At 54.4% G+C, this 26543-nt stretch overlaps 2 protein-coding genes across 5 annotated transcripts in view; one reads left to right on the top strand and one right to left on the bottom strand.

Moving 5' to 3' along the window:
• The window catches only part of Lsp1 (lymphocyte specific protein 1), a 32317-nt gene extending 12214 nt beyond the window's left edge, over positions 1–20103 (top strand). For 2 of the 4 annotated variants that reach the window (XM_055614685.1, XM_055614686.1), the window contains exons 2-11: positions 9422–9571; positions 11490–11648; positions 13584–13680; positions 14013–14105; positions 14295–14338; positions 14491–14572; positions 15371–15505; positions 15811–15888; positions 16013–16133; positions 19738–20103. In XM_055614685.1, coding sequence (XP_055470660.1) covers positions 9422–9571; positions 11490–11648; positions 13584–13680; positions 14013–14105; positions 14295–14338; positions 14491–14572; positions 15371–15505; positions 15811–15888; positions 16013–16133; positions 19738–19772 — 994 coding nt within the window. In that variant the 3' untranslated portion in view covers positions 19773–20103. The remainder of the gene's footprint in view (positions 1–9421; positions 9572–11489; positions 11649–13583; positions 13681–14012; positions 14106–14294; positions 14339–14490; positions 14573–15370; positions 15506–15810; positions 15889–16012; positions 16134–19737) is intronic. The other 2 variants (XM_055614687.1, XM_055614688.1) reach the window with 1 other exon arrangement.
• Prr33 (proline rich 33) lies at positions 17284–18603 on the bottom strand. Its single transcript, XM_055614684.1, has one exon. The coding sequence runs from the start codon at positions 18601–18603 to the stop codon at positions 17284–17286; it is 1320 nt and encodes a 439-aa protein (XP_055470659.1).
• Positions 20104–26543: the final 6440 nt, after the last annotated feature.

Genomic DNA, 26543 nt, shown 5'->3' on the forward strand with positions numbered 1-26543 from the left:
AGGACTGAGGTTCCGGTTCCAGTCCCAGCCGGTGCGTCAGAGCTGGGTAGATCAGGCGGCAAGCAGCAACCAGGGCGCCAAGGCACCCAGAGACTCACCTACCCCATGCTTCTGCTGGAATCAAGAGGGGACACCCAGGGGTTCTTGGGACCCTCAGGGTAGCTGAAGGATCCCAAGCCTGCAAGGACGCTGCTACAGGCCCAGAGCATCTCTCCAGAGAACAATGCCAGGATGAACTCCCAAGGTCTCCAGAGGACAGGTGGGCACATGGGCTGCAGGAGGGCAAAGGACTTCAGGTGGGCATGGGGGCTAAAGTGGACAAGTGGCTATGGATAGGCAGGGGGCTTTAGGTGGTAGATGGGGTTAGAACCCCTTGGGTGGGCAGAGAAAGGTTCTCAGGCTCTGGGACCAGACCTGGCCCTCAGCCCACAGATCTGGTTGTGCAGGTTGCTGTCCCAAGGAGCAGGAATGTGGCTATGAGGGTCTGCTACTATCCACCCAGGACAGGGGACATGCTGAGGCCAGCTGGAAATGGCACTCCGGGAGGCAGAGGGCCTGGAGATGATGGTGCCAGGGGAGTAGCACATTGGATGCCCCCGGGGGCTTTGAAAGTCCGTTGAGAGAATGTGTCCTACCAGGTAGGAAAGGAGAAAAGGAAGAAGAAAGAGCAAAGAGGGAGGAAAAGAACAAGATACATGGAGCTGGGGTGATGAGGGGTTCCTAGCCAGCAATGGAGGGAGGGTAGCTTCTCTGTAGTCCCCACTTAGCTGACCTGGGCAGGGGGTGGTTGGTATTGAAAGGGAAAGGATAAAGGTGATGGTGGGAAGAAGCTTTCAAGCCAGCAAGAGAAGGTAAAGGACAGATGGAAGGAGGAAGAACTATGGGAAGGGAGGAGCCGGTGTCCCCCTGAACAACCACCCCCTGACTGGGTTCTGCTTCTCTACCCCTGTTGCTGCCTTGTCTCCTCACATTTAATTCACAGAAGATGAGGGGGTCACCCTGTCACTCACAGGTCTAGGATGCTGCGCTTCTGAGCCGCAGCATGCGTGGTGGGGACACGGTGAGGACCAGTGTGCCTGCCTCTCTCCCTCAAATATGGCTGCTCAGTTTGTCTCTCGGCATTGGCCAGGAAATGGGCTCAGAGGGCCAGCACACATCCCACTGGCCTCAGCTGATGTGACCTCCACAGGGATGTGTGAGTCTCTCACAGCCCATGGGGGATTGCCCTTTCCGGTTTCGTGCAGCAGCTCGGTTCAGCTTTGAGGGATATTATCAGGCTGCAGGTTGAAAGAGGCTGAGCTGGGATAGACCTCTTCCTCAGCACCCCAGGAATGATCAGTCCCTCCTAAGTGGTTGGGTAGCACCCAGAGCTTAGATGTGGCCACTGGGCCAGGCAGGGTGTTCCTGGATCAAGGAGCAGATACATGTCGAAAGCAATCAGTGAGTGCCCAGCTACTTGTCTAGCTCCTCAGGGAGGCAGAAAAATTGAGGCGCACAGGAGGCTCAGGGCCAGGCATAGGATGATGGCTTGGGGGCGTGACTTGGCCACATACTGTCACCTGCCATGAATCTGCCCAGGTTGGGCAGCCAAGTTAGACAATGTGTAAACCTGTGACCAGATGAAGGACGAGGAATTTGAGCAGCATCCATTAGGAAAGCTGTAGCCAGGCCTTCGGGGCGAGGTGGATCTGGGTACAGCCAGCCAGGGAGGAAAAAGGAGGGGATGGCAGTCTCAAGCCAGTGCCAGCCACCGTCGCGTGTCAAGGAGTGTGCCAGAGTCTTGCCTCGTGAGCCCTGTGAGCATTCTGCCAGGGCCGTCTGCTGCTGCAAGCCACAGTCTCTCTGAGCCCAGTCCTCACTGGGAGCTTGGTGATGAGTGGGCCGGCAAGAAGACATCTCTTAGCAGCAGAGCTCAGGCACCAGGGAGGTCTCATGGCTGCTGTGCAGTTGGCCCCAGCCGTGTGTCAATTCTGGTCAGTGACATGGAGTGTGTAGAGCCAGTGAAAGCAGAAAGCAAGCTCAGGCCAGCACAAGCCGCCGTTATGACAAGAAAGAGTGGACGGGAGGTCTAGGCCCTAGTGTCCACCCCTAGGCCCTGAGGGTCAGGTGGGACTGGTCAGATTGGGCTAGAGACATTTGAGTTAGGAGTCCTGAATGAGGAAGCTGCCAGCAATGGACTGACCAGAAAGCACATCATAAGAGGTAGGGTTCCCAAACCCAGGGGAAGGGATGGGCTTATTAATGGGACAGCCAGCTTGGGTCTAGACCTTATTTTGATGGCAGAACACCGATGCAGCCTCCAAGGGAGGTGTAGGATAGAGGGGCCCTGCAGCATCTCCATTTTTCCAGCCTCAAGAGCTCAAAGTGGGGCTCTGCAAATCCCAGCTGTAGACGCCTCTGAGGAAGCCACACTTTTGAGTTGAGTCTTTGACTGTCTGACACTTTTTTCAAATGCAGATTTAGGGGGGCTTCTTAGGCAGCTTGGGTGGTGTGATGGACAGGTGTGGACTATATCTGACTCAGCCAGGCTCTTCCAAAGGGTTTTGTGGCCCCTAGATAGATACCCCTTCCTGAGGTATGGCTCCAAGGTTCAGCCCTTCTTTGCCCCAGAGGAGAGATATTGCCTGTCTCTCCTGAGTGTGCATCACCCCAGGAAGGAGTGTACAGGTGGCAAGGTATGAAATGGGTAGCCCCAGATTGTGAGGTAAGGATGGATGGGAGAAAATACAAGAACACCCCCACCCCAACCCCTTCCTGCCTAAGGCCCTCAGGGGCCAGGGAGCTGCAACAAGATGGTGTAGAATGTTCCTGGACCCAGGGGCATAGAGACAGGAGAATGTGCCTCTGTACTAAGGATGGGAAGATGGGAACACTCTGGAAGGGAACCAGCTTTGCCACTGGACACCTTCCCCTCTCTGGGTCCCCCAAACCATGGTGTCTTCTGGAGATGTCTCCCGGATGCCTGTGTGTTTGTTTGAGGCCCTGACCACTCTGCAGCAGCCACTTCTGCCATCATGCCACCAGGGCAGCATGGGCGATGGTACCTTGCCTTAAGTATGCTGTGTCAGTTGAATGTCCCCGCCTGCTGCCCCGTGTGCCTGAAAGCGCCCGTGGATGGTTCTGTGGCCCTTGATCTACACCAAAGGGCCAGGGCTGGCCTCTCAGCACCACTAGGATGCACTGGGGTGGTGGAGAGCTTACCATAGTTGGCCCCGGCGGGCAAGGGAATGCTTAAGAAAGAAAGGGAGAAGTGGTCTATGGGAGGATAAGGGGGTGCCATGGTCTTAAAAAGACAAATGCAGCTAGTGTGGGGCAGTAGAACAGATAGTAGATATTGGAGTGTTATTGAGCAGGAGCAGATTACCAGGCCTTCAGAGCCAATGACTGTAACAGAATGAAGCCTTGGTCTCTCTGACTCCCCTTGCTGGTGGTGAAGTCCCGGTTACTGCCTCTGTTTTCCCACTCCTCAACTGAAAAAAAAAAGAGGGACATCCCTTCCCTGTTCTACAGAAAGAACTGAAGAGATGCCCGCTGGGTGGAGTTTGGATCCAGCAGTCAAGAGGGGTCGGTGGGACAAAGGCAGAGGAGGAAGCCGGGAGGACTCCGAGGGAGCATGGCCTGACACTGTGGTCTGACAGGCCTGACAGGCAGGATGTCCTTCTCTAAAAGGCCTTGGCGCTGAACTCCAGGCAGAGGCCAGCTGGGAAGACTGCAGATTTGGGGATCCTGGGTGGACACAACTAGATGTTGTCCGATTCAATGTGCTACCCCATGAGAAAAAAGCAAAATGGGGGGTATATGGCCTGTGGGGACAGCAAGGTTATGATGGAGACACAGGACCTTACTTGTCACAGGAGGAAGTGGGCGGTTCTGGGTCAGCTCATAAAGACAGTTCCTCACGAGCCCCACCCACCCCAGAGCCTTTTGCATTCAAAGGGTACCAAGAGTGGCAGTCAGCAGGCCCACTTAGGGTGGACAGTGCCTCCTTCCAGTGGGAAGGAGAAAGCTGGAGTTCACAGCCTTCTCTGAGGCCCTTTGCAGGATGTCTAAATCCTAGAACCCCAGGCTGGGCCTGGAGTCTGACATAGAGGCTATGTGTGTAGGGGAGTTCCTTCATTTCTCTCTCCCTTCCAGAGCTGAGATCTCACCTAAACCCCTATCCATGTTCCCTGGGACATGCACCCATAGGCTTCCCCCAGTTCACCTCCACATTGCCCTCCCACTGGCTAGCTTGATCCCTTCTTTTCCTTAGGGCAGGAAACAGCTATGTTCATCCTGATTCTGCAGCTTTCTCCATGTAACATCCCCATGCCAGGGCCTTTATGCTGGGCTGCCCCAATGACAACAATTAACTCCCCGCTTACTGTATCTTCCCTCATCTGCCTTTTACCCTTGAGGCAGCCAGAGCTTCCTAGCTCCAAGCATCTCCTCTCCCTGCCAGAACCTTCTGTGATTCCCATATCCCCAGCCAACCAATCTTCACTTTTTAATCTTCCCAAGGCCCGCCCCTTAGGCTTGGCTACCATGAGCCTTCAGAGCTATCCCTTGCACAGATAACACTAACCGACTCCCGAGAATTCAGGCCACTTGCGTGTCCTGAGGGTAGGGAAGACAAAGAACTCAGCACAGAATAGAGAGCTTGATTCTTAAAAGTGAAAAGAATAGATCCCATAGGCAAGCATGGCTGTTCAGGCTACCTGTGACCAAGGGCAGCAGCCTGAGAATCTTAGCCGTTGGCACTGAGAGATGATTTTTCCCTCCTCTCCTGGTTGTATACGCTGCCCGAAGTGGATAGAACATTGACCTGGGCAGTGCCCTGAGGTCAATGGTACCCAGGGAAGACCTGGGTACCAGGAAGCCAATCAATCCAGCCTTCCCTGTGCTGTATCCCAGCTCCCCTGGGCTACCTCTGGCCTTCTCAAGCTGTTGCTTCAGGAACCCTTAGAGAGGGCCTCCAGCAGCCATAACGCAGTCCTGACTGTCTGCAGGGGCCCTCTCATCCCATGCTGCATACCCAGGCTTCATTCAGTGTCTCTCCCAGCTGAGGCCCAGGCCTTGCTGCACATGTCACGGACACTGGGTTGTTCTGAAGACCACTTCCCTGTCCCATTCCCATCATGGCACAGACTTGGCTGTTCCCTCCTACTTCCTCTGGCCTGCATTCCTCTCCCCCATCCTCTCCCCCCCCCACAGTTCCCAGAACCAGAGCTTCCTGGGTGTGGGATCAACTCACACCCGTAGGGGCCACCCCGTGGGTCACAGAGTCCCTCTGAGGTCTACAGGCTCCATGTGCATTGGTCTTCGTGTTGCTCTCTTTCTCTCTGGCCTAAAGGTCTCACTCATCCTTCATAACTGTGGTCAAGATCATGCCCTCCCCCTTTAACCGACTTATTGCAGTGCTTTTCTGGGCAGTGGAAACAGGGTCTTGTCCAATGAAATAACCCCCACCACCTCCATCCTCAGACCCCCATCATTGGCCCTGACAACAAGAAAAGAGTAACCCACCGTGTCCATGCTTGGCTAGAAAGATGATGGAGGGAGTCCTGGACCAGAGCCAAGTGTCCAGGGAGGGGGCCCAGGTTCTTTTCTCCTCAACTTAGCCTCAAAGAGGTGACTTGAACTCTCCTGCCTGCCCCGCCTACTGACCAGGGGCTCTGCACTCTGAGCTGGCTCCACACACCCACCTCCAGGACTCTTCCCAGAGGTGGGTGGCAATTGAGCGTTCATGCACCCACACCCCTTTGTTTTCCACAGGGAATGGGACCCCTGCAGCCAGCAGTCAATGGGTCCTGCAGATAGCACACAGGGACTGGTGCTCAGAAGTGTGGGTAGTGGCCTACAGTGATCGCTCAAGACTGACCCTGAGTTCCAGCTTCAGAGGTCTGCCCCTATCTTTGGGAGCCGGAAACAGGAGGTTTTCCCTTGTTCTGTCCCTTCTCCCCAGGACTATGCCACTGGCAGGTCAAGTGCACCACTGATGGGCAGCATTGTGGCCCTGGGGAAGCTACTCCCCTGTGGGTAAGAGAGCCTGGTGATCCCTTAGAGTCAATTCAACCATTTCTTGTGGCTGCCCCCAGGCTCCTCACTACTTCCAGTCCCATGGTACCCAGGAGACAGTGGTGAGAGGGCGTCCCTGTATCCTGAAGGAGAAGGTCACCTGGGATAGCCTTACATGATCCCTCTCCCCAGTCCTCTCTAGTGTCCTCTGGGGAGCATAGGAACAGTACAGGTTGAACCTTTGGGTTCAAGCTGGCTGGAAGGGCCAGTCACATGGGCATCCTGCAGGGGGCAGAATTGCAACAGGGACTGAAGCCTGCCAACCTTCTGGAGCTATCCTTGGGAGGACAAGGAGGGTGGGTAGCTGGCAGGGCTGGACCCCAGCTAGGCGCTGCTGGGCTCTTAGCAGGGTCTAGGTAGCAGCGGAGGGGGTAGGAGCGCAGAAGATATAGAGGGACAAGACACTGAGTAGGGGCGCAGAAGGCAGAGGCAACTGGCTTGAGTGAAAGAGCCCCACTCAGAGTGGGATGGGGGGGGTCTGTTCTGTACACTCTGGTGCACCTGGGTGGGGCCCCAGCCCCAAGCCCAGCTCCAACCCCATTCCCAGCCTGTGGTAAGCCCTGTGACAGTGTGGGCAGGATGTGGGGGGACAGGGCCCCACTCCCCAGCCCCTAGGCTGAGCCCTGGGCCCCAGAGCCAGAACAGACTCAGGAAATGGCCTGATTGCGTTTGTACGGGAACGCCAAATCCCTTGCAGCTGCGCGGGGCCAGGGCCACGGGCGGGGCGGCCATCGCCAGAGTCTTGACAGCTCCGAAGAACGTGCCAAGGGGTCTGGGCCGCTGGCCGGGGGGCGCCTTTCCCAGGCCAGAGGCCCCCACCCCACCCCACCCCAGGAGAGCCACCCCCTTCCAGTTCCCAGAACGGAGCCCAGCTGTGGAATAGTGACGGGGTGAGGTCATGGGGAGGGGGCGCATTACTCATTGCTTGAGGCAGGCAGGAGGGAAGAGGCAGGGGAAAGGGGCCCCAGGCCTCGTCAGCCTCAGAGCAGGGTCAGGCGCTGGGACAAGCTTCTCTCCAGCAAGGGGCTGGAGGGGGTGATACCAGTAGACCCCTATCCTGCACCCCCACTGTCCCCAAGACTTTGTTCAGGAAAGGGCTAAGTTAGGGTAACTTTGGAAGGGGGTGGGTCCCACAAAGGATGTTCCCAGAAAATACACTTTGGCCTCCTGCCAGTCCCAGGCTCAGGCCGGCACCACGTTGTCGGGGTGATGGTTAGGAAAACAGTAAATAGTGAGGCAGGGGCGGCCCCCTGAGGGAGCTTGGGAGGGGACGGGACCTGCTGTGTGTGTGTGATCCCCTGTTCCCTGCCCTTGCCTGCACATGTTTGAGGATGACCCTATGTACTCATGTGTGAGCACATGCGCTGAGGGCCTGTGTGTGAGTGCCTATGTGGCCACAGGAGATGTGTATGTGTCCTGCACCCTGCTCAGGAGAGATCTGTGTTTGGGTCACTGTATTCGTCCCTATATTCATTTCAAGCCCGAACCCCGCAGCCCCCTTCTTCAGGCTTTGTGTGATGGTGACAGGCTGTGGTAGCTTAGATCCTGTGCTCCAAGAGTGAAGTACCCACAAGGGGCCCTGAACCCAATGAGCTTTGCAGGGAGATTGCACTTGGTAGATGGGGCAAGGCTCTGGTCCCATTCAGAGTGAGATCCCCTACTCAGGATAGCCACACTCCCAGCGCAGAGCTGAGTCCTGTACCCCAGTCTCAGAGGGCTTGTACACACACGAGAGCTTTGCACACAGGCTCAAACAGATGTACAGCTACCCTGCACGTACACAGGCTCAGAAAGCAAGAACAAACCCACCAGGAGGGTATCTCACCCACCGGGAGGGTATCTCCTTATGGGCTGCCTCTGAAGCAGGCAGAGTGGGGAGTCCTCTTCTCCCCATCCACTCTGCCCTGACATTTTGTGGGGGCTGCTGGTAAATGTGTGTGTGCAAGGAGTGACCCACAGCCCCCGGCACACAAAGCTGTACTTCACCAGGTGGAGAGGGGCCAAAAGCGGCCCCACATTGGCTGAGGCCGTGGAGGGAACCAGGAGGCCCTCGGCATCTGCCGGTGATGGGAGCCAGGTGTAGGGAATTAAGGGGCTTTCTCAGGCTGGAAGTTGAAGGCCCTTCTGAGGCTGAGGCAGGCAGCTCGGCTTGGGGGTGCAAGGTAGGAGCAGGCAGGCAGCTTGCGTGGCTGGAGTCCCATGTGGCTGGCGGGGCGGGAGGTGGGGGGGGTGAGGGAGGAGTGAACCTCAGCCTGGAGCCTGTGGAGAGGCCTGGCTTTCGTCTGAGAGGCTTAGGGGAGACCTGGAGAGATTAGATCATGTGCTGGCAGGGCTTCCTGGCCAGGGGACTGAGGCCCAGAGGGGAGCGGGATGTGGGGTCATTCGGCGGACACTGCCCGGGAAGCACAGAGACCCCAGAAGGGAGACACAACTCTGAGAGGCTCAGGCACCTTGGGCCTGGGCACCAGGAACTATAGAAACAGAGGACACAACCCCTCTCAGCTCCAGGCAGCCTGGGGGAGGGGGGTGCTATGGTGGTATGGTTGGGGAAGAGGGCAGTGGCCAAGGCCTGGGGTATCCACTAGACACCAGCAACACAGATTTGCTGTGTAGGGTCTCCAGATCCTTCAGACCCAGTCTAGCCTGATTCTCTGACTGTCCCCTGGCTTAGGGAGAGAGATTCTGAGGAGCCTGAGTGCCAGCATGCTCTGGGAGCTGCAGATGTTGCCTGCCTCAGTTTCACCACCTTTAAAACAACCCAGAAAGACTCTCCACAGAGGACCCTGGGGTGAGGGTGGGGTGCTCTAAGGTCCCTAAGTGCACAGTAGAGAGAACGGGCTGGTAGGAAGACAAAGTAAGCCTGATCTGTCTCCACACTTGGGGGCCGTGTGGTAACATCAGTCTCCCAACATGCCATTCTTGGGAGGCAGGGGCTTCCAGATGGGGACTGTAGGGATAGCTATCTGACTAGTATCCATGACCTAGGCTCTCTCTCTGGACTCCCTGTCACCTTTACCAAAGCTTTTCTTGGTCCCCACATGGAACAAGGCAACCCTGCTCTGTCATAGGAGGCAGCCAGCAGGACAGGACAGTTGGTCACCAGCTCCAATGCTGGGTTGCCTGAAGCCTGTGTGGACACTGATGTCTCTTCCTTTCCCAGAGGGTCACCTGTGTGTACAGAGCCCTGGGATCACCTCCTTGGCCAGAGGCACTTTTACAAGTGCTTTGCACAGCCTCCATCTTTAGAGTAAACTGAGGCCTGCAGATTGGTCCAGGGGCCTTCCCTCACTAGCCAACAGCAAGGCTTGTCCATTACCATCTCATGTCACTCATGGTATGACTGTCTCTGTGTCTGCCCCTCCAGACTCACGACTCAGTGGAGAGAAGAAGATGAAGAAGAGGCTGCCCGTGAGCAGCGTCAACGGGAGCGAGAGAGGCAGCTGCAGGACCACGACAAAGATGAAGATGAAGATGAAGGCGGTCATTCTCTGGAACAGCCAGGACAGCAGGCACCGTAAGCTGCTGGGTCCTGGACCACTATTTACTGCCACACAGGACCTGGGCAGAAGCATATACTGGGGGTCAGGCCTTGGTCTTGGAACCACAGTGTAGGAATTAGAGGAAGGGATCAGCTCTTGGGACAAGGGTCATTACAATCTCCAGTAAACACCATCTGTGGGCTGCTGACTGGCCAAAGGGTCCACAGAGCTATGTGAGGCCTCCCCCTCTCAAACAGCCTCCAGGGGCCCTGACTCAGGCTCTGGACACCCTGAATGGCCCCAGCCCTGGCTTGGACTGGTGCTGACCCCAGCCATGAGGCCCTGGCCCCCGAGCCCCCCGCCCAAACTCCTGGCTGCCAGTGACTCACGGAGGCCACGTCCAAGTTGGCGGCCACGGGCCGGCTCGTTTCCTCCTCAGGCCCAGGAGGCTTCCGCGGCTGGGCTGGGCTGTTTTTCCAATAACTCTCCCCTTCCTCCTGGCCCTGTTTTGTTCCATTTTCTCGGAGTCAGCAGCTTTGGGCGGGGTGGGGTGCTGCAGGGGTCATGGACTCTCAGCAAGGTCTTCAGTTACTGGGTCCTTGCTAGCCCCCAACTCCTTCTTACTCAGTAGCTCACCCTGTAGCTTGGGAAAGGCTGTGAGGACCAGCCTGAGAGTCACAGCAACCTCAAGGAACCCTCGATGGATGGGGGAAAGTACAACCCTCTCTTGTGGAGCCCTAGACTGAAGGAGGAGGCAGAGCTCTGCTTTTGTAGAGTCATAGATTGGTGAAGGAAACACAGCTCTGCCCTCAGGGAGCTGTAGAAAGCATAGCCTTGTCTTTGGGGAGCCCTGGCTTGAAAAAAGAGGCAAAGTTATGCTCTTGGATAGACCTAAACTAATCTGAGCAGAATAGCCTGGCCTTCAAGGAGCCCTAGACTGATGGTGGAGGTATAGCTCTACTCTCAAAGAGCCTTCCACTGAAGAAAGAGGCATAGCTTTGCTCTCAAGAAGCCATAGAGTAATGCAGGATGCATAGCCTGGACTTCAGAAGGCCCCAGACTGATGGTAGAGCCATATCTGTGTTCTCATGGAATCCCAGACTGTTGGTGGAATCATAGCTTTGCCCTCAGGGAGCCCTAGACTGATGGTAGAACCACAGCTCTGCCTTCATGGAGCTTTAGACTGATGGTAGAACCATAACCCTGCCCTCAGAGAGCCCTAGACTGATGGTGGAGACATAGCCCTGCCCTCAGGGAGCCCTAGACTAATGGCAAAACCATAACCCTTATCTCAGGGAGCCCTAGAGTGATGGTAGAACTATAGCCCTGCTTTCACAGAGCCCTAGACTGTAGGTAGAACCATAGCCCTGTCCTCAGGGAACCCTAGACTGTTGGTAGAACCAGAGCCCTGCTCTCATGGAGCCCTAGACTGATGGTGGAGCCATAGCCCTGCCCTCAGAGAGCCCTAGACTGATGGTAGAACCATAGCCCTGCTCTCATGGAGCCCTAGACTGATGGTGGAGCCATAGCCCTGCCCTCAGAGAGCCCTAGACTGATGGTAGAACCATAACCCTGCTCTCACGGAGCTCTAGACTGTTGGTGAACCATAGCCCTGCTCTCACGGAGCCCTAGACTGTTGGTGAACCATAGCCCTGCCCTCAGGGACCCCTAGACTGATGGTGAAGCCATAACTCTGCCTTTGGGGAACCCTTGACAGATAGGGAAAGCACAACTCTATTCTTGTGAAGCGATAGGCTACTTTGGGAAGGCACAGCCCTACCCTGGGTGATTCTCAGACCACAAAGAGATAAAACCTAGCCATGGAGAGCCACCACTGAAGCAGATGGTTGCTCTTACACTGGGAGTCAGGGTCTAAGGGAAGAGACAAGGGAAGGAACATAAGCTGTAGCATGAAGGTCTTTTCCTAACCCCCCCCTTTCCCTGCTCTTTCAGCCCCAGCCTGAAGTCCTCTGAACTGGATGAAGATGAGGGGTTTGGTGACTGGTCCCAAAAGTCAGAGCCACAGCAGCAATTCTGTGGGAACGAGGGGACTGCAGAGGGAGCTGAGCTCTCTCAAAGTGAGAGTACAGAGGAGAAACAAACAGAGGAGAGGCAAGTGTGGACCAGGCTGGGTGAGGCGTTGACTCTCTCTGACCCCAGCTTGGACCTAGACAATTCCTTTCTGCCCACCCTTCCCCAAAAGCCCCCCAAAACACTCCGAGAGTATGAAGTGGGTAGGGAGGTAGGAAGAAAGGGAGAGAGATGGCAGGATGGCCAGTGAGGGGGCTACAGGGAGAGAGCAATGAGGATATTGCATTCCTGGGTTCCCCAGGGCTGGGGGCCCCATCCTGACCAGCTGTGGCCAACTGGGGGGGGGGCGCCACATCAGCACACAGCTGCAGCCCACTTACGTAATGTAGGCGCTTGCAGCCCACGCCCGCCCACCCTCCCCAGCCTGGCTGAACTCCATTCCCACGAAGGGGAGCAGGTACTTCCAGATGTGCGCCTATGAGGCGGCCCAGGGGACACATTTTCCAGATGTGTGGATGTGTGTGCCTGTCTAAATCAGGACAAATGGGGGTCCAAAGCCCCCTTGGGTCTGCAGATGAGGGGCTGCTGATGAAGTCTCACCTTGCCTTCCCCCCAGTTCAGGACCAGGTGTGAGGATAAGTCTGCCTATTCCACCAGGCCTAGGCAGAGAGGGTCCTTGACCCTGCTAAGGAGCCCCAGAATTGGAGGCCAGGGCCCCATTTCCATGAGTGGGCCAGAGCCAAAGGCTGAGCTGTCTTTCCCTCAGCAATCCAGCCCTTCCTGGCCCCTCGGAGGCCCCTGGGCCAGCAGGAGCAACTGCTCAACTCTTTCTCGTTTAATGAACTTCAGTTTCAGCTTGCAATTGTCCTCTGCACTCCAAAATGCATCTCTCTTTTTAGGGCCCTGGCTCTGAGCCTGCCCACTGCCAGCTATCCTGGGTTTACCCATCATCAGCCTCGATTTCCCCCCTTTGGGCCTACGTGCTTTCTGCACGTTCTGGATTTCTAGGCAGGCAGCTGCAGCTCTGCCATCAGCTCACTCCCTTCTCCTGATCAACAGCAGGGGGCACTTTAGATCTTCCAGCAGAACCCTGGTGCTGTGGCCTCCACCCTGCTCTCAAATCCGCCTGGCTGCCTGGCCCGCCAGCTCTTGAATGGCCCCTCTGTGTGGCTGCTGCTGGCTCCGACCCCAGCCCACCTTGGGCGGTGGGTTTGGGTTTTGGCTGGCACGTACACCAAGGGGCCTGACATCATGGAAAATACAAGAATTTACTATCCTCTCCTCCAGGTTCAGAGCCGCTCAAATGCCACCCATTGGATAGCTGCCCCTTCCAAAAGCCCCTAGCCTCAGTAATGCAGACCCTTCCCTGGCATCTTCCATCTACTGACCCAACACCCCAAATACTCTGGGCCTGGGCCCCCAGTGGTCTCTCCTCAATGTTACATTATGCTGACCCATTTGTCCATATATGGGCAGGGTAAAAGCCGCCAGAAGCTGGCCTTGCCCAGATTCAGGGCTGCAGGAGGCATCCAGCTTCAGTGCTTGGGTGGCCTATAGAGTGAGTAGCTAATGTCTTCAAAGGGGCCTTACAGGACCTCTCGGTACGGAGGCAATAGAAGATAGTGCTAGCTTTGAACAGAGCTTTACATATCCTTTTACGAAAGTGCTGTGGCTGGGCCTATAAGATGTTCGGTGGGTGAAAGCGCTTGACACTAAGCCTAACACCCTGGGTTAGATGCCCAGGACCCACATGGTGGAAGGAGAGCACTGACTTCCCTCAAGTCGTCCTTTGATACCCCTGTGTCTCTTTAAATAAATAAGTAAATAAATAAATAAATGTGAAAACCAACTTTTTTTTTTTTTTAATAGCTAGGGTCTTAAGAGCCCTGCATGCCAACTCATTGGACTGTCCCCATCTTACAGAAGACACTCTAGAGCTTTGGAACTAGAAAATAGCCTAGATCCAAGCAACAAATGGTTCTCCACAATTGTCTTTGTCTTCCTTTTCTCCCATAGGTCTCACCAAGCCGAAGTCCACCTGGAGGAGTTGAACCTGAGCCATGGGGAGCCAAACCCAGAGGATACTGTTGGGAGTTCTGGTGGGGCAGAAGAGGTGAGATGTTTCTAAGAGCCTGGGTCTGTGACACTTCATGGGTGCTGTGGTCTCACAGACTGGCCTAGAAGAGACATCATCCCCAACCCTGTACTTGAGTCCTTCCAGGACACATTCTTGGAGGATGGTGAAGCTGGTGACCCTCTGGGCAAGTTCCTCCTCCATGACCAAGAGATTCTTCCCTGCAGTCAGGGATTCCAGAGCTGTGGCATGTCAGGGCCAGACCAGGACTGAGGCCCCTGGAGGGGAAGACCGCTGCTCCAACAGGCCCTGGGTGGGGCAGGAGGGTGCAGGGAGGGGTCATCTGTGCTGCCTGTGTTTCTTATCCCTAGCACATAACAAGTCATCAGGCCAGGACCCCCAGCCCTTTGGCCTTGGAAGACACTGTTGAACTGAGTTCACCTCCACTGAGCCCCACCACCAAAGTAGGTGAAGCCCGAACATTCCCTTGCTCACTGCTCATGTCTACTGTTCATGTTTTCCTCATCCCCTGCTGCAGCGGTAAACCCCTGTGATATGGAAATGGGGTTTGGGTCAGTGGGTAGACTCACTGGGATTGGAACATGGACCTGATGTGGCTATCCATGACCCACACCTCTGTGTACCCTCTATAGCTGGCCGATAGGACGGAGTCCCTGAACCGTTCCATACAGAAAAGGTGTGTCTACCTGCTCTCTGGCATTCTCAAAGACAGGGTGGGAGAGCGACTGTGGGTCCTGCTCAGGGGATGTGGTGTTCTGAGAGGGGCTTTGGGTGGTCTGGGAGGACCTTGGAGGGAAACGTAAGGCTTATCCTTGCTTCTACCCCCAGCAACAGTGTGAAGAAGTCCCAGCCAACACTGCCCATTTCCACGATCGATGAGCGCCTGCAACAGTACACCCAGGCCACTGAGGTGAAGTACTCAGCTCTCTGAAGCCAGACCTCCTCTTTAATATGCCATCATCCATCCTCCCCCCCCCATACCACCTAAGCAACTCACTCCATCCCATCATATCCCTCTCACTACTCGACCAGTATCCTTCCATCCGCTCACACTGCCTCTTCCATAAACCCTGGGTCTCTCACATTACAACAGGCCTTCCTCTGTCTGTCCTGTCATCTATCCCATTCAGCCTGTGCCCCTCCCACCGTACAACACTTCATTATACAGCCAATATGCCCTCAGTCCAACAAAACCCACTTCCTTAAACAACATCCCTCCATCTAACCTGTACTCCTCTATCAGGACTTTTCTTCATTTTATACCCCTCCACCTAAGCAACACCTCCATCCAATCAGTATCTCTTTCCCTAGCTAGTACTCCTCCATCCAATCAGTGTCTCTCTACTCAACCAGCACTCCTCCACCCAATCTGCACCACCCCATTCAGGCAGCATTCCTCTACATACTTTTCCTTTATCCCATTGTGATAGCCTCCATCAAGCCCACACTCTTCTATACACCAACACCCTTTCTTCAGGCATTCCTCCATCACAGCAAATATCTTCTCCATCTAACTCACATACTCCATCCAACTAATGCTCCTCCAGCCCCAAGACGTGTAGCATGAAGCTGGACTGAGGGGTAGCTCGTGAGGCATCAAACGAAGGATAGCTATCTGTCCAGAATCCCCACCTCCCGCAAATGCAAAGATGAACAAGATGCTGATGTCTACCATGCTGACTGTCTCGGGGCTCTGTCTCCTCTGCAGTCTGCTGGCCGAACTCCCAAGCTGTCCCGCCAGCCCTCCATAGAGCTGCCCAGCAAGGCCGTGGCCAGTACCAAGACTCTTTGGGAGACAGGAGAGGTGCAGAATCAGTCTGCTTCCAAGACATCCTCCTGCCAGGTAGGATTCGTACCCAGGCAGGCCAAACTGGGAAGGCTGAGCATGGAAAGTCAGCCATCATGGGGTGGGGGTGGGGTCCTTTGAAAAAGCAAAACCAGGATAGCCAAGGTAAAGTGTAGGTGGACAGGCTTCAGGGCACAAGGAAAATCCATGTTGTCCTGATAAACAAGCACTATGCTTCTCCTTTCCTCACTGCCAAACGTGAGGTGGGTAGGTCCTCCATCTCTCAGCTAGGGAATACCAGGCAGAAGAAAAGGCCCTGTGACCAGTATCTGTCCTGTGACAGACCCTGTGTTTGCCCCTAGGATATTATAGCTGGAGATATGAGCAAGAAAAGCCTGTGGGAACAGAAAGAAGGCTCCAAGACCTCATCCACCATCAAGGTAAGTATGTCTCTCTGTGATAGGCACAGGCTGATAGTGAACAAAGATGGCTGCTGTTGCCATCCTCAAAGACTTCCCAGAGGCAGCAGTATCTCCCTTTTATAGCTATCTCCTTGACACTTAGTTCTCATCTAACAGAGCACTCCATCTGGAAAGAGGTACAAGTTTGTGGCCACTGGACATGGGAAGTATGAGAAAGTGCTTGTGGATGAGGGCTCAGCGCCATAGACCATGTATGCATCTTGGTGAGTCCAAGGATCAGAGAATGACATGGGTCTTCCTGGGGACATGGACAGGCCCTGATTGACTCTATCTCAGGTCTTGAAAGCTGAAGACTTGGCCTTAGAGTTGCCATATCTTTTGTCTGGCTACCAGTTGTCTTCCTGGCTCTGTCCCTTCAAGCAGGATCAGGTTGGCCTAATACTAACCATAGGAGACTCAAAACTCCATTTAGGAACTTCTACCATATCCAGTGAGGTTCATCATAGTGTGGGCCAGCACTGGAGAAAGTGTGTGTGGCACAGCCTCTAAGAGTATGGATTGCTATACAGTAAAGAAACTGAGACCTTAGCTTGGGCCCCTTGCCCAGCTGAAGGCCCCTGGGAACTCTGCTGCTTTTCCTGTCCCGTTTGAGAACACAACGTGATGTCTGTATGTATATACATACATTTATTTGTGGTTCCATCCAGTCATAATACCCACCACATCCCAGGACAGGCTGCCAGCTCATCCCCTTCTGAATCCTGTTATGGTGGCTGTGATGGGAAGCCTCTCCTGGCTCCTCTGGGTCCCTCCTCTCACAGCTGACATTCTACCAGGGTCTGGCAGATCTTAGAGGTTTCTCTAGTGCCTAGACCCTGCTTCTCTGTAGCCCTCTGGCTTAACCCATCCTTACCCAAATTTTGAAACTTGGCTGTGATTTTTGCCAAGCCCTTCCCTCAATACAGTCCTACCCAGTAAGCCCTTGGTGGCATAAATCTGAAAGGATGCACATGGGACCACAGAAGATTCTTCCTCCACTGTCCAATCCTATGGACATCTGAATACCCCTCAACAAATCCCTCTTGCACTAGGCCTAAAGCCCTGCATGAACCCTGGTCCTGAGGTCAGGCTCCCACCATCCATAAACATTCTCTATCCTGGATTCTCCTCCACAACCCCAAACTGCCTTCAGCCACATGTTCCCAGCTTCATTCACCTCTCTCACTTGCCATTTCTGCTCCCACCAACTGATCTGTGTCCATCCAATAGGCTACTTTCAGCAGGCAGTGCCCAGCTGCTGGCCATGTACCCTCCTGACCCATTGTGTTCACTTGTGAGGATTGAGGGCCTCTCTCTGTATCCTCAGTCTCCATCAACCCCAGTCCAGAGTTCCCAGAGGCTATTCTGTCTGCATCACTGCAGCCTCCAACCTGCTGCTGTCCGATTGAAGTTCTTGGGCCGGGAATGCAGCTCCAGAATGGGGTGGAGGGTAGGAGAGGGCCTGGCAACCTCCTGTAGCTTCCGGGCGTTGAATCGAGGTCGACACAGAAAAGGCAGGTGGCTGAGGCAGGCCAGGGGGCGCCCCCCATCCCCAGGCCCCACGGGGTGGCCTCTATGGGACTCAGCCAGTGACATGCGGTACAGCACTGCATCCCACATCCTGGAGGCCCGGGAGGCAGGGGGCTGTGGGCCCACAGGGGCTGACCTCTCTGGCTGCGTGGGCTCTAGGCTCTGCTTCAACTCTGGAAACATAGGCTCTTCTGGCTCCTCCATGAGCTGCTTCTTTAGACGTGTCCAGCCACTAAGGCAGGGCTTGGGTGCAACTTTGGGAACAGGGCATGGGTGGAGGCCTGAGAGACCCGAGGCTTCAGGGAGGCTGGAGACATGCTTGGGCTCCATAGCAGGCCTGGCTATAGGTAGCTCCTCCAGACGTTCTGTTTCAGGAGCTACAGGAGCTGGGCTATAAGGTGAGGGCCCAGGTGAGCGGTATGTAGGGGCTATGGGCACCACCACCCTAGCACCAGCTTCTCTGGATACTGAGGCCTGAAAGCTGGGTGGTGGCCTCGTTACAGGGGCCTCCTCGGGCCCAGGACTGGCTGCCTGAACCCCAGAGGGCAGTGGGCGAATATGTGCTACTGGGATGACAGACTGGGTGCTAGAAGGATACGGGCCTTTATCTCCATCCAGGCCCATCCTGGGGGACTCAGAAGTCCCAGTATGCAAGGATGGTGACAGCCGGATATGCACTTGGGTAATGTGGGTACCACTTGCTGTAGGGGCAGATACATGGGCAAAGCCACCGCGGGGCCCAGCAGTTTCTAGGGCTGGAGCGTCAAGACTAGGAGGTGCCTTGAAATGAGTGGCCAGAGATCTTTGCTGGGGAAGGCTGAAAGAGAAAGTGGATTTCTGCAGGGGTGAGGCCACGTGATGAATAATGGGAGTGTGTGGGGAGCGGGGTAAGGGAGTCACCGTGTGAGGGGCTTCAGCAGGAGGCAGGATTGTAGGCTCCAGGTCATGACTGGCCTCACTCACGGGGGACAGGGAGGTACGAAAGGCCCCCGGTGGGGTGGGAGTCGTGCCCACCATCTTCTTCCGAGCAGCTTTTCTCAGTAGCTTCTGAAGTCTCTGGTTGTCCTTTCCAGGTTTGGGCAGCAGGGGTGGTGGGGGCCCTGGGGAGGGCTCAGGTCTCGGGCCACCTGCTGCCGGAGGCATTGACACAACTGAAATGAGCATCCCTGAGTATGCTCCCTAGGGTAGAGGGGAGAGACAGTGGTCAGGCTACCCTCCCTCCCCTGCTCCACGGGAGGGGTATTCTCCTACTGTATGGAGTGGGAGAATATGCAAGTTCTCCTGTGAGAAGCTCACTTCCCATGCTCCCCAAAACTGCATAGTACCTTCTAGCCTTACGCATTACTCACTGTGGGTGGCTTCGTTATACCCTGGTGTGGAGGTGAACTTACAGTAGTTCCAGGTCACTGGGTGGGTGACAAGGACTAGAACATGCCTTCAGGGATCTTGTCCTCTAAGATGGCCCAGCACAAAGCTGGCCCACCTGCGAGTACCAGCTTGGGCCCAGACTTAGAGTAGTGCAGGATGGGAACAGAGACCCACTGATGAACTACAAGCAAACTGCCTGTGCCTGGCCAGCTGCCGGACAGTGGTGGAGGGCAGGCTGCCTGCAGACACGTGAGGGGCGCCTTGCCGTCGCCAGCCTGACCACAGGCGGGTCCGTGTGCTTTGAGACGGTGGTGAGGGGTGGCAGCCAAAAGGCTCAAGCAAGCTGAGGCTGTATTCTTAGAGGTAGATTGGCTGGAAGATGGGAGCGGTTTTTGCTGAGCTACACTGAATGGGATATCCCCACAGCCCTCCTGCTGAGGGTGGTCCTGGCCAAGCTTCCTGTCTTGGTTTCTGGGCGCCACGTGTTTGCAAGGACATTGACAAATGGCATCTGGGCCAAGCTGGAGGCCATCTGGTTGGGGTGGAAGAAGGCCTATGGCTGCTGCAAAAGGGCCTGTTCTGCTGAAGCAGGAGCAAATACTGGCAAGGGGTCTGGAGGGGTCTTTCCACACTTGCTCCCAGCTTCTGGGTTACCTCTAGGGAACTGGAACTTGGGAATTGGGCCAACCCTGAATTTGATTCAAGGGGGCTGCCTCAGTGGGTAGTCGGTACTCTCTGCTGAGCCAGCCTAGGCCCAGAATACTGAGTTCTCAGGTAAGTGGTCCCCATAAGCAGCAGCTTCCCTGGGTAATAAGAGGGTGTATAATGAGGTCTGATGGTTACTAGGAAGGTAGGGTCATAGAGGGGGCAGGCTATGCCTCTCCTTCAACCCTAGCCTAATGGACCCTATACCCTTGCCTGTGTTCCTAGGAGAGACTCCAGCCAGATGCCGCTCCGAGCCATGACCAAGAAATCACTTCCTATTGCCAGTGTCCTGCTCTTGTGCCTCCAACAACCCAGCTGCCATTTGCCCCTTTTTTTGCTCCTGGACCCTCCATTTTCTATTTTCTCTTAGCCTCATGATCAGTCCACCAACTCTGCCTCTCACAGTCAGCTAAAGGCACCACTCCCTAGAGGAACCAAGAGCTGCCAAGGAAAGATGGAGAAGAGAAGGCAAGCATTCCAACCAGATCCAAGGGGTACCTGTCCCCATGCTGAATGCTCAGGACTCTGAGTCCTGCCATGCCCTGTTTTCAGATCCCTCATTTTGTGTAATAAAGTACCTTGAGTCCCCCATGCACTGGATCGTCTGTGCTCACTAACAGGGGCCAAAGTGGTCAGAACAGAAAGGCCACATCTGTTGGCCACTTGACACTGCATAGCATATATCAGCTCTGTTGGCAACCACTCTGGCCTTGCAGTGTGTTATGCTCTAGAATCTGAGGTATGGGGTGACACAGTTGGGGTATCAATAATGGATGTAGTCTACTCCTCTTCCAGAACATTGGTGACACTTCCTCTCCTGGAGGAGAATAAACCTCATAGTACCTGAATAAGGGCACTTCTGTTGTTCCTGGTAGTGACCACTAAAGACAAGCGCTGCCACCAGGGATTTCCCATCTCAGTACCCAGAGGGCACTCTCTGAAGATGAGGTGGAGGAACATATGGATGGGAAGAATTGTCGGATAGATGGGCAGGTAGATGGATGGGCGGATAGGTAGGTAAATGATAACTGAATGAATGAGAAGAGAGATGCAGGGGTGGAAAGATGAATGACTGATTGTTAGGTAGGTGGATGGACGAGTAGATGGGGGAATGATGAATGGACGATAGGTGGATAGACAGGAAGATGGTAAGTTACAGATGAGTGAGTAGGTGCATGGGTGGATGGATGGGCAGCTGTATAAGCAGATGGATAAATGGATGGGTGGGTGAGTGTATAGGTGAGGTAATAGATAATTTACGGGTAGAAAGAGGGATAGATGCATACATGCCTAACTGAATGGGTGGATTGGGAGATGGATAGATGGAGAAGTATAGATGAATAGTGACAGATGGGTGAATAGATGATAGGTGAGTAGATAGGTTGATGTGCAAGTAGTTGAGTGGATGCATGGATGGATGGATGAGTAGATGGATAGGTAAATAGAAAATAATGAAAAAGAGAAAAGAAAGGAAGGAAAGTAGTGATTGTGAGAGCTGATGTGTGGGGATAAATGAGTGTATAGTGGCTGGACAAGTGAATGAATGACAGTTCTATGGGATGTCCTCAGGGGCTCCCTCCCCTTGCCAGGCCTATTCCTGGGCTTAACTCTGAACCTTGTTGCCATAAGAATCTGGAGCTTCTTGACTGATGATGGCCTAAGCTTGACTGTGACATCTACCCAGGCACTCAGAATCTTGACTTTTGAAAAGCTTCGAACTCTACTGGTAGGAACACACAGCTCTGGAAGATTAAAGCTCAACAGATACAACTGATGAGGCAGACGAGTAGATGGCCACATCCTTCCTGCTCACATTCTCACCATGATAGAGCCCTACTCTGCTCAACCAGGAACTTCTCCTAGGACACAGGGCACTTCCTGCCCTTCCTTACTCAAATGAGGTGGTGACCAAGGACAGCTTCAAGGTTCATAACAAGACAGGGACCTAGACTCTAGTGTAGGACCAGCATGGGCATGCCAAATGGTTTGGGTGGGGGGGGAGGGTGTTAAAGTATTTATTGTACCATACTCCCATGGCTTGCCCAGACCCTCTCTTGGGCCTTGGGAGGAGAATGCAAGGTGTGCCCCTCTGATTACAACTCCACTAAATCTTACTTGGGTCCCAGGTGTGGAGCCCACCTCCTGTTTTAACAGTGCCCACTCTGCCAGGGACACCAGGACACTGCCCTTCCATCTTTCTGCCAGCCTGCTGAGGGGCCCTACAGCTTCTGCTTCTTCCTCCAGGCCCTGCTTGAAGTGAAGCCCCACTTCACTTTAGGACACAGAAAGTTTCCTAACACCTGTAGAGCCAATCAGTGTGTTTTTAGAACCGGGAGGAGCTCTCATGCACGGAGGCAGCTGCTACCCAGATCACAGCGGCTGAGTCCCAAGTGCCACGTCAGCCAATCCTATCCTGGGCTTGGCAGAGCCAGCCACAGTGGGTCAAGTAGGGGCGCCGGGTGAGGCTCAGGGTCTAGGGGCTCTTTCAGTCTCAGTCTGCTTAACACCCAGATTGAGTGGCCTCTGAATACCCCGCTATTCTGGGAGTCACCCATATAGGCCACTGAAGCCAAGACACTTGAAGGACAGGCTCTGACCTCTAGGCTCAGTTTTTTTATTGGCCAACTTTGTGGGATTCCCCACAACTATCCTGCAAAGCCTCAAACTCTACGGTTTCTCGGCCTCCTGGATAGATGCCCATACCCCCATCCAACAGACTTTGTGCCCCACCTCCACCAGGGTCTTTAGTCCTATCCCAGATCACCAAGGAGCCTTTTACCCTGTCTCCTCTCCCCAGCACGCCCAGCCAGGCCCCATAGGACCTGCTATGTGTTACCTTGCATGTGTGGCCTGCTCAAGTCTTTGGTGGCCGGCAGCAGCTGATCCAGCAGCACCCACTCTATGCTGTCCTGCTGTACCTTGGGCCTGGTCCCCTGAGGAGGAGATGACTGTTACCCAAAATAAGACATGACCTGTCTCTCTGACCTCACTGAGAGCACATGCCAAAGTCTTCTGAAGCAGGCAGCCATCCTCCCCTGCTGGCCATGAGGAGCCATTACAAAGATGGTAGCATACCTACCTATAGACCTCTAAGGACACCTGTTCCTCTCAGACAAGAGCTTCAGGATTCAGGGGCTCAACAACCACAGACTGGACCAAATCTCTCATGTCTGTTCTCTGTGTTCCTCAGCTGAGTGATGTGCTTGGTCTCAGTAGAGCCAGATAAGAAGGGAGGCTGGCATTACCACAGAAGATATTTAGTGTCCCTTTGGCACTAGTGTGGGGCTTCATCAACTCTATAGGACCCTCACAGTCATGCTGAGGTGGGCAGCCACGATATTTGGCATTCAAGGGCATAGATGGGTGTGGAAGAAAGCATAGGCTCTGGCCAGGAAGGTTGAGGTGGCCCAGCAATTCCAGGGGCCTCTAAGGGGCAGGGGCTTAGAGAGACGAGAACAGTAGAGAAGCCCTGTTCTATGAGCCAGCAAGCTGGAAACCTACCCCCCCCCCCGCTTTTGAACACAAGCTGAGTCTTGTGTCTCTCTGGCACTTTATGGCCCCATTTCTAACATGTAGGGAGTGGGTGATGGGTCAATACCAACCTTCCAGAAACTCTAAGATTCAGCTGAAACTGGGATATTGTGAGGCTCCTGCTGGTCATCTGATGTCTCTAACCTTAGGATGTGAAAGGACGGAAGCCCTGTCTGAGTTCCCCAAGGTTCACATACCCCAGAAAACCATCCACCATTACTTTATACTTCACACAGGCCCTCCCACTGAACTGGACAGATCCAAGGACCCCACCAGCTATGGCCAACCCACGGGGCCAAGGAGGATTGAGAGAGAGAGACTAGGAAGTGCTGGGTTAGTCTTTTGCGGCTTGCTGCTTTATTTCCCTAGAGGCAGGGCTATCCAGGCACACAAGGCCCAGGAGAGGTGTCCATGGTTGGATGGTGCCCCCTGGAGTCTTGAGGAAAGAAAGGCCAGGCACAAAGCCAGGCCTGCTCAGAGCCCAGCAGGGCCCACATCCCTGGAACAGAGATATGACCTCCAGCTTTCCACTATTTAGTAAGGAGCCCCGAGACCAATCACAGGCCCAAACATAACCCAGCCTCTCCTAATCACCGGGGAAGATGGATAGCTATCACAATGTTAAGGTCATCATTTCACCCATCTTTTCATTCTGTGTGTTCCAATAACCACTCGGAAAAATAGGCCTGGCCTCTAAGGGGTTTAGTGTGATGTGGGCCAGGGACCCAGGGTCCTTCATTCTGTAGCTATCTTGAGCTATCTCTATGATGGAGAGGTAGGGCAGAGCTGCGGGGGGGTATCACACGGAGGTAGGCACCAAAGTACCCACTCCTACAAGGCACCTTAGGCAGGGAAACAGGGTCCAAGGAACTTGAAACCCAGGCTCTGATGACCCCTTCCCAATAGCTTGGCTCAAGAACACCCTTGGGCTTGACCCAATCCATTCCTCCTCCCTCCCTCAGCCCATCAAAAACATGTGTCTGTTGCTGAGGGGGAGGGTAGGTAAAAATAGCAGCTGACACCTTTCTGGGACAGTTGGGGACCTTGCCTCCTCCTCCAGGCATGTCTCCTCCATCCTCGCCTCCTTGGGCCTCCTTCTCTGGAGCATTCCTATACTTGGTCAGGGGCCTGCTTGGGCACACCCTCCCCCTCTCCCTCCCCATGCCCCATGCCCCAGCCACCCATCTGCTGGCCAATGGGCTTCCAGGGAAGATCAGATGTCACTATAACATGAGGGGGTGAGGCTGTGGGACAGTGCCTGCTGCTGGTCCTGTCCGCAAGGAGCCCCCAGCCTTTCTCAGACTCAACCGCAGGTGGGTATGGACGTGAACAGCCTCCCTAGGAGAGGGTGACCATGTCAGGGCTTGGCTACCTAGCATCTAAGGGGCACTCAAATGGGGCCTGACCCTCATGGTGTGTTATATGTTGATGACTAAAAACATGGTGGGTAAGACTTGGGATGACACTGAAGACCTGGCCTGAAAATAGAATAAAAAGGAATAGGAGTGGGGAGGACGGGGCTCCTGGGAGCCTAAGGAAAAAGGAGTCCTCCTAAGGTAAGATCTAGGGAGAAGGGTTAAGATAAGGATCAACTCAGCGAATGTTGCCCAGAGCTCTGAAGACTGCCTGCAGTGATGCAGCTGGTTGGGAGCCCATCTGGGGCTCTGGAAGAATGACCTTAGGGAAGGAATGGGATTTCAACTCATCCCTGGAGCCTAGGGCTCTGGGACCTAAGCTACCCTTGCCATTTTGTAGACGTGGACTTATCTCAGGTCACCCTGGGAATGCGCTCAAGGGAGAGAGATCTGGGGCCTTCTGGGTCAGAGTCCTAAGGTTCAGGTCAAGATAGACAGGGGCCAAGCTAAAGCAGGACAGAGGGAATGGAAGGACCTGGGCCTGAGTAGAAAGCTTATGTCTAATCCTGCTTATGGCTGGAAGAACAGGTGATCCCAACAGACCCTAGTCCTCCAGGCCCCAGCCTCTCTAAAGTTTTCAGGCTAGGAACCCTAACTTCCTGAGTTTGAGCCTTCTAGAAGTCCTTGGGAATCCTTGGAAGAGATGGGACCGGGTTGGTCAGAGGGGACTGGGCCCAAAGCAGGAAGTGATCAGGATCCCATAGCAAGTGAGTGGCAGGGCCTCCTGCCCCATTTTGGACTCTGTCACCTTTAAAGGAGGGAAGGCTGGCATGTAACTCCAAGGAACCTGACCTCACAGACTATTTTCGTAGACCCCCTTCTAAGGCCAGAGCTCTCTACAGGACAACTGTTTTCCTTCTCAGTTGTTGCTTGGCCATCCCTGGTTCCATCCTTGCCACCCCACCCCTGCCCTCCCTGACTTTCAGGGATATTTGAATAGGGGCCTTCAAGAGCTCTATAGAGGACCCCAGGAGCCTCAGTTTCCCAACGTGGAAATGGAGGGCATTGCTTCCTCACCCTTGCTGGATGCCTGTAAAAGCTAGGAGGGGAGCCAAGATGACTGGGTTGCTCTCAGTACCCTGCCCCCCTGCCATCTTGGGTTTCAGGACAGAGGAGTCTTGCTAGTTTTGATGCCTATTTTTGGACACTTCAGCTGCCACTGGCTCCTTATAAACGCACAACCTCCCTGCCCCCCCTTTTACTGCTGACAGGTGTGTGGATCCAGTGGAAACCAGTGGTGGGCAAAGCAGGATGGGGCCTCAGCTCCACTGCTCTACCCCCCTGGCCTTCCCAACCCTCAGCATGCCCCTGTGAGGGGTGCAGAGGGCAGTAAAGGAGTTAAAAGGACTGATAGGGATCAGAGTGGAGCAAGAAGATTGGGGAGCTCTGGCTGGGTAGCTTATTTATGGTAGATGGAGTCTCACACAGAGGCTCAGGGATAAAGCAGGGCTGAACCTGGTGCTTGGCAAGAGCCTCCCAGGTATCTGTGGGTTAATTTTGCAGGAAGTTTCAGTTGTTCTGGGAAAGCTAATGTTATCAACAGGGCATAGAAACAGCTCCCACCTTAGCATCAAGCTGCTAGTGCATTTTTAGCCCCTGAACAACCGTTTTCTTATATGTGCTCCCTGGGGACACTGGAGCTATTGTCTTCAAGTCTAGCTGTGGTGTGTTGTTAGGGCCTTTGTTTGTCAAACCCCGAGTCAACATTCTGATCCAGTTCTATGCAGGTTCCCAGGCCCCAGGTCCTGCAGGCATGTACAGTGATCAGTTCTCAGGAACTAAGTTCTCTGTCCCTGCTGCCACCATACCTGAGCATGTGTGTACCCCCAGTGTATGTGCTGTGAGCTCTGAGGTGCTGTTAGCTCAATCCATTCAGCATATGAGTGTCAAACTCGAGCTTCCAGCAGACAAGTTTCTCAGACTCACCCTTGCGTGTTCAGTCTCCATGGCGATGGGCTCTGTAATTTGAAGGGGTACCTCAAAGGATTTCAGAGAACACAAAAGGAGACCTGGGATACCCCAAGAGGAGCTTGGAGTCTCAAGGAAAACATGAGGCACAGCAGGAAGTTTGAGCTCACTCAGGGA

The sequence above is a fragment of the Psammomys obesus genome, unplaced genomic scaffold (genome assembly GCF_907164565.1).
Source record: "Psammomys obesus unplaced genomic scaffold, mPsaObe1.curated_primary_1811, whole genome shotgun sequence".
NCBI classification, from domain to species: domain Eukaryota; kingdom Metazoa; phylum Chordata; class Mammalia; order Rodentia; family Muridae; genus Psammomys; species Psammomys obesus.

Coding starts and splice junctions, on each gene's coding strand:
- Prr33 (XM_055614684.1), bottom strand. CDS start 18,603: ATGCTCATTTCAGTTGTGTCAATGCCTCCGGCAGCAGGTGGCCCGAGA.